We start from the raw sequence: 7544 nt of genomic DNA, 5'->3' as shown, positions 1-7544 counted from the left end.
GTTTAATGTCATAATCTAACAGATAGTAACTCTCGTCTGCACAAACCTTGTAGTAGATATATGAGGGTACACTTGGAAACTAGCTCATTGGATCTTAAGTTTTTGTTTGAAGCTGCTAACACATCTATACACAGACACATGATCAACGCTGTGTGCGTTATACTATCCCACGTCATGTTATATACACGACCTAATGGAATTATTTGTTATTTGTTGTCCAATTACTGCCAGTATTAGAAACTAGAGCTGCTTCTTTGTATATATAATTTAGCCATATGCTTATTCCTGGAAAAAATCGATTACTAATTATTTCGATTGCCTCAAAATAAAGCAACAAAAAATAAATAAAAGCACTTAGTTTTACCTAAATTCAATAACTTTATCCAAACATCACACATGTATGATGTATATTAAAAATCTGCTAAATATTTATAAATATCTCAGTTCTCATATTTGATATCGTAATAGAAACCTATAAATTTCAAATCCTAAATTCATTTCTAGTGCAACTCGACAAGCAAAGAACTAAATAGATGGGAATTGAACTAACTCTCTAATTGCATTCTATATCCCTCACCACTTTACCGGTCAATCCAACAGTAATGGTGCAATCCATCTCTGTAGATTTCTTTTTCTTGATCACAAAAAGCAGCTTCACTTTCCCATCCAATTTTGACTTACTTGTCAAAATTAAAGTTCCAGAACTCAAATCAGTCCTTAGCTTCAAATCCTTAGCTAACATATCATTGGATGAAAGATTCACAATGACATTAAATTTTTTACTAGACTTAAAACCAGCCTTACCTTGAGAAATAAAAGCTTCTCCAATACTCACACCATTATAGTAAAAATAAATAGTGCTGTTTTTGTATTTGTAAGGCCCAAAATTGGCGTTTTTGACAGCCAATTCAACGTTCATTGTGATGTTGAACGAAGCGTTTCCCACATTTCTGGTCTCCAAATGATCAAATTTAGTGGACAACACGCGAAACTTTGGAGTTCTGACTTTCATTACGTATAATGAAAAGAAGAGAATTACTGCAATTTGAAACATAGTAAATAGTGCAACATACACTAAGAATTTCTTGCGTCGCAACTCTTTGGATTGTATGGGATTGGCTGACTCTCCGGCTTGCTTTGCATGTCCATTATTAGTCTGAAGTTGCTGTTCCTCTTCTTCTGACATTAATTAGTTTCAAGTATAAATTTGTTTTTTTGATTAAAAAAAAGAGTTCGAGTAAATGAAGATAGAGATGTAAGAGACGATCAGGAAAACTCGTGTATATTTAATTATATAGAAGTACAAAAAGTAGTAGTAAGAATACTAGTGAAGATTGGTAAGACTAGTATGATGCTTATTGTTACCTAGCTACAAGGGGTTCATAAATTCAAAGCGCGTTGGATAATTTTTTTTTCAAGGGAAAGTGGAGTTTGGGTGACATTTTGACATTATAGAAGCTTCTAATGTTACATCAAATTAATATCTTTATCATATTTAATTAAGTATAAATTAGGTGAAAATGCATGTTAGTTAAATATAAATAAAAAAAGTACTTATATGAAATATATATATATTATAATATTATTAGTAATAAAATGTAAACATCATGAATAAGCTATATGCCACTGAATATAGTGTAAACATCATGAATAAGCTATGTCAACTTCTTCTATATAAGGTGGTGAATGCAACTTGTAACCTATTATGAGTCTCCTATATTGGAATACATTTCATGTCAATGACAGAACAATATGTCCTAGCTAAACCTTTTCTCTTCTTTGTTATACGAGGAATCTACCAGCGGTGGAGATACATATTCATGCATAGAAGTTGTCGTCTGAAACCCACTTCATACGTGTTATGTGCAGGGGCTACTCAATTAGATTTGTGGCCTAAAGTCAACTTTTAAAAAAGCTCTTAAAATTAATTAATAAAATTTAATATTTATTTATTTAATTTATTTTTGTTTTTTGTAATGGTGATGTACGAACCATCTTGTACGTATATATACATATTGAGAATTCTCATTAAACTATATGTTAGTTTCTACCCTCAAAGATATTTGATAACTGAATTATTTTCAATAATATTTTTATAAAAAGATTACGGTTAAGATAATTTTTTATCAATTAATTCTCTACATTTAATGATCTCAATTTTGTACTACTAACTAGATGTTAAAATGTATAAATAACATAAATACCAACCCTTTTGGGAGTAATTATACTCTCTCCCACTTTTTTAATTACTTTACTCTCTCTCCCTACTAATATACATAACATAGCTGACATATACATTACATTATGTGTATATGTTGGAATTTTTGTAATATGTTTAGGGAGTTGGGATTTTTTATAATATTGGAAACATAAGTTGTGTATTTGTGTAATTTTTAGTAAAATAATTATATACATATGGACTAGTTTTAAGTCTATTTTGAATTGAATTAAAGGCTTGATCCATTATTTATCAAAAATAATTTAACTCTAAATATTAGAAGAGACTTTGTTTGTCTTTCTAAGGGGTTTGGGTTGTAGGTGACAATAGAGTTTTAAAATGAGGTGTAGGTGCCACAAGTCTTAATAATTGAGTGGAGGTGACAATTACTTTATTATGGACTAAGAAAGTTGGGGATGTTTAAGAATAGCCTAGAAGTTTTAAATTTATACTTTGATTCAAATGTTTACCTAATATAACGGAAAACAGAGAATAAAAGGCATCTTTCTCTCTCTTCTCATAGATTGTCATTTCTCTCTCTTAGCGATTTTTGTTGTTCATTGTTGTTGCTGCTTTATTCATCATCTTCTGCTTCATTATCATCATCTTCTACTTCATTATCATCTTCATCTTCTTCTTGTTGACTATTGTTGTTGTTGTTACCACTACTGTTGCTATTTGACTAATTTCTTAGGTCAAATTTTGTTTTGTACATCACTTTCCACTTTGGCATTACTTCATAGGAGACTTTGGTAAGTCAAATTATGATTTTTAGTTGAATTTGTCATCTGGGTAACTGCTATTATGTTATTTTTTTTCAATAATAGATAACACGCAAACATGAATGCAACATAAGATCCATTTGTTTCAACGGAAGACTCATATGTTGGATTTATATTTATGGTTCTATAGTGCTGTAACATAAATCAAACAGATGGATCGTCTGTTGTAATATATGACCCATCTGTTGTAACAGATCAGTTATCTAATGTAACATGATAAAAATCTGTTGCAATAGATTAGTAACCTATTGCAACAGAACCTGAACTCGATTCCAACAGACGTGTTATCTGTTGCAATAGGGTAAATATCTGTTGCAACAGATTATAAACCTGTTGCAACAGAACCTTAACTCGATTCCAACAGACGGTAAATATCTGTTACAATATATTAGTAACCTGTTACGATAGAACCTGACCTCGATTCCAATAGATCCTCGTCTGTTGCAATAGGTAAGTCATTTGTCGCAACAGGTTAATTATTTGTTATAACATATCACTCATCTAATGGAATCAGCTTCAAAGGTGCCTCAGTACTGTAACATCAATCTCAACAGGTACTTCATCTGTTGCAATAGATATATAGTCTGTTGCAACATATGATTCACCTGTTACAACAGATGACTCGCCTGTTGAAATTAGCTTCAAGAGCATAACATGAATCCCAATAGGTATGTAATCTGTTGCGACTGATTACACATCTATTAGGATTCATTTACTGCACTATGAAATTACTATTAACTTTTTTTAACAAATGACTTTATTTAGGTACCACTAATGGAGGGATCAATAACAATAGGGGTGAATTGTCATGGTCAATGAATCGAGAAGAGCAATCGATATATATGGCGTTGGAATGAGGGTGAAATACTATAGATGATGCTATGACAGTCCAAAGTAATATTTCGCATGATGATTTTGTGAACTTAATCATCAGCTATTGTGGACTGAATTGTCAATCAGAAGAACTTGTTATCAGCTACATGCACAGCTCCTTTGAAAATCATAGGGTACTTTCTTTCAAGATAACCGATCAGGTTCGGTTGCATGCTTATCTTAGTGATTCATCCAGGCCAGTGGTAAGGGTGTACGTGGTTGAAAAAATGATAGAGAATGAGAACCAAAACGTAGAAGAAAAATAACAACAAGACATCTTTGATGATAGGTTGGATGACCTAGACATGAATATTCCAGATGATGATCAAACACCTACGCCCGTTGATGCGACTGATACGGTGTGCAGTTCTTCTCGATCCACACAGCCTGGTAATCTTTAAGGCGCCGGGACTGGCTTTTTCAAAGGAATGTCATTCAAGGACAAGAATGAACTATCTACCTCTTTGTTTAGTTTTTGCTTAAAAAAAGATTTCAGAATAAAGAAGGTGATTAATTCGAGCAGTATCTTTAGCTACAAATATGTTAATTCGAACTGTAAGTGGTGGTTGAGAGAGGTGAAGTACGTAAGTTCTGATAGATTCATCATTTATAAATATAAAAAAGATCACACATGTGGTTCGGATCACATCTCGGGCCAAAATCCTCACGCTACGGCAAAGGTCCTCGGTGAATATTTTAAGAGTTGTTTCCCCGATGGCAAAGGACCTTCTACAAGGGTTATGGCTAATCAACTCCTTATAGAATTGGGTGTACTGGTCAGTTATTGGAAGATATATTCGGCTATGAGGATATCCACGGACTTGGTTAGGGGGACACACGAGCATGAGTATGCAGTCCTGGATGTCTACCATTACATAATTGAGTCCACAAATCCCAGAAGTAAGACGACATTACATGTTGATGAAAATGGAAGGTTCAAGTACTTTTTTGTATCCTATGGAGCTTGGATTCAAGGTTTTCGACGTTTGAGAAAAGGCATAGTCGTCGATGGTACCTTCTTGAGGAGCAGGTATAATGGAGTTGAGCTAGCGGCGGTGGCGCAGGATGTGGAGAATCACATCTTTCCTGTCGCTTTTTGTGTAGCGGACAAGAAATGTGATACCACTTATGGATTTTTTTTGAACAACTGAGAAGCTGCGTCGAAGATACTAAAGAGTTGTATTTTGTTTTGGATAGACATCCAAGTATTCCAAAGATGGGTTCAATTTTCTTCACCTCAGATTACTTTGGTTGTTGCATTAGGAATCTTGGAGAGAACATTTGGACCAACTATCACAATAAAAGGGTCGTGACCATTTTTTATAGAGTAGCTAAAGCATATAGTAGAGAGGAGTTTTTAGACCATTTCAATCAAATAACGGATGTGAATACCAAGGTAGCAGAACTTCTCGTATGTGTTGGTTTCGAGAGATGGAGCTGGGCATTCTGTCCGGCAGATAAGTACATTCTTATCAATTTAATGTCTTATTTGAGTTACAAGTTTAGTATGATGTCGTACTAAGTAATTCTTTTGTATAGGTACAATATTATGACATCAAACATAGCTGAATCGGTGAATTTATTGTTTGGCGATGAAAGAGAATTTCCCATCAAGGCTATATTTGAAGTAATAAACAAGAAGTATGGCCAATTTTTTAATGAAAGACGTGTCCAGTTCAAGGGCCAAAAAAGAACTTGATTTGTTATCGAAATCAAAAAAATAATATCAATGAACATCAATTTTAGGAATAGGTTATTATCTCATAAAATAGCATTATAAATTCAGTATCACCGATCATGGTGATGTTGCCACGGTCGATCTTCAAATAAGATCTTGTACGTGTAGAGTTTTTGACTTGGACAAAATACCCTGTCAACATGCCATGGCAGTGCTTTGAGCTCAATACGGTCCAAAATATGGACCTAAAGTTTACGAGCACTCCTCTCAATATTGTTCGGTCACAAAATATGAAATGGCATATAGTGGGCATATCACTCCGGTGCCTCCCAAAGAATCTTAGGTTGTTTCTGCAGAGCTTTTGGAGAGATTAATACCTCCTCTATATATTGACCCAAGCACTATCAAACCGGAAAGAAATTCATATAAGAGGAGGCGTGAATTCAGAGAATCATTTTCATCAAGAAGAAACAAGTGCTCCGTAGGTAAGCACGCTGGCCACAAAAGAACTACAAGCCCGGATCGTAATCCACCATGATCGTTGTAATTGCAGAAACTTATGTTGTTATTTATTATGGACTTTTATATATTTAACTCATTGTTGAGAACGTAATGTTGTCATTTATTATATATAAAATATCTTTTTTAATAACTTATGCATCAGTAAAAAGAGGCAAAATATGAACTAAATAATACATCAGACCACAATTATTCTCAATAAATTAACTATCTGTGGAAACAGATGAACATTAGCTGGAAGAACACAACACAGTTCCATCAAACTAGAATATTTTTCTCCAAAATATGACAAATCTATCGCAACAGATGGATAATCTGTTGATAGAAACCCAACCGATGACCAATCTATTCCAACATATGATCCATTTGTTGAAAGAACTCAAAAGTCAAAATTACTATTGCTACTGGATTCAAAATTTCTCCTTACCTCCAACCGTCGACATGTTAACATATATGTTTATAAGAAATAGATAGAATGAAAAGTGAATAAGAATTAAAAAGCCAAAGTCAACTAAAAATAATTTTTTTCATTAAATGAAAAATAAAATACATTAGGTATAGATCCAATATAGAAAAATTTAAATACATACGCTAAAAGAAAAAACACATTCTAATTATTATTATTATTATCATCATCATCATTAATAACATCCGGCCAATCAACTCGCAGCAGCAGGACCCTTATCAGCCTCTGCATCTCTTTGAACATCGTCACTCTCACGGCGACCAACTCCCTATGCAGTTATTAACCTGCCTCTGAAGTTCACGCACCGTGTCGCACAAAATAGCAATGTCCCAAACAAGATCAGCCATATCTAGAACACACATGAATTGATAAATGTAAACAAAAGAGTCCAATTTAATACAACATATACTACAAACTGGTAGATTTACACCCAAAAAAACTTACCTCAACAAGAAAAGAATATGCTCTTTGAAGAGAAGTGGTTGAAGATGTCATACAAAAATAAAAAATACAAGAAATAAATAAAATTTAGCAGAATGAAGATTAAGGAGAGACCTATTTATAGAGGATTGAATTTGGATGTGTAAGGACAAAAGGCACGTTTGTTTAACTCCATTGTATCAATTATATTCAAACTGGTGGCATTTTATTTTCTGTAAAAAGTCGCAATTTTTTATTTTACATTAATACTTCTCACCTTTTTAAAATGGTTTGAGACTTGATAACAGTTGGTATTATTAAGCTGTTACAACAGATCGTCCATCTTTCGTAACAGATTTAGCATCTGTTGTAACAGATGGTCTAAATGTGCAATAGATGGTCTATCAAAATAGATTTACCATCTGTTGCAACAGATGTTTTGTATTTGCAATAAATCAGACATCTATTTTAATATATGTATTATCTGTTGCGACAGATGGACCATCTGTTGGAGGAGATGTTTTAATTTTTTCTAACAGTTGATTCATCAGTTGCAACAGATGGAGAATTTGGTTCATCGGCTATTTT

General features: G+C 33.3%; 1 protein-coding gene across 1 annotated transcript; it reads right to left on the bottom strand.

The window, feature by feature from the left end:
* Positions 1–553: 553 nt before the first annotated feature.
* On the bottom strand, positions 554–1186 carry LOC107865062. The gene has a single exon (XM_016711420.2). The coding sequence runs from the start codon at positions 1184–1186 to the stop codon at positions 554–556; it is 633 nt and encodes a 210-aa protein (XP_016566906.2).
* Positions 1187–7544: the final 6358 nt, after the last annotated feature.

Source organism: Capsicum annuum, chromosome 3 (genome assembly GCF_002878395.1).
Source record: "Capsicum annuum cultivar UCD-10X-F1 chromosome 3, UCD10Xv1.1, whole genome shotgun sequence".
Lineage (NCBI taxonomy): Eukaryota > Viridiplantae > Streptophyta > Magnoliopsida > Solanales > Solanaceae > Capsicum > Capsicum annuum.
Note: the sequence above shows the minus strand (reverse complement) of the source record. Positions and strands in the feature narration are given on the sequence as shown.

What these genes read in the sequence shown, in the direction of transcription:
- LOC107865062 (XM_016711420.2), bottom strand. Translation starts at nt 1,186, where the DNA reads ATGTCAGAAGAAGAGGAACAGCAACTTCAGACTAATAATGGACATGCA.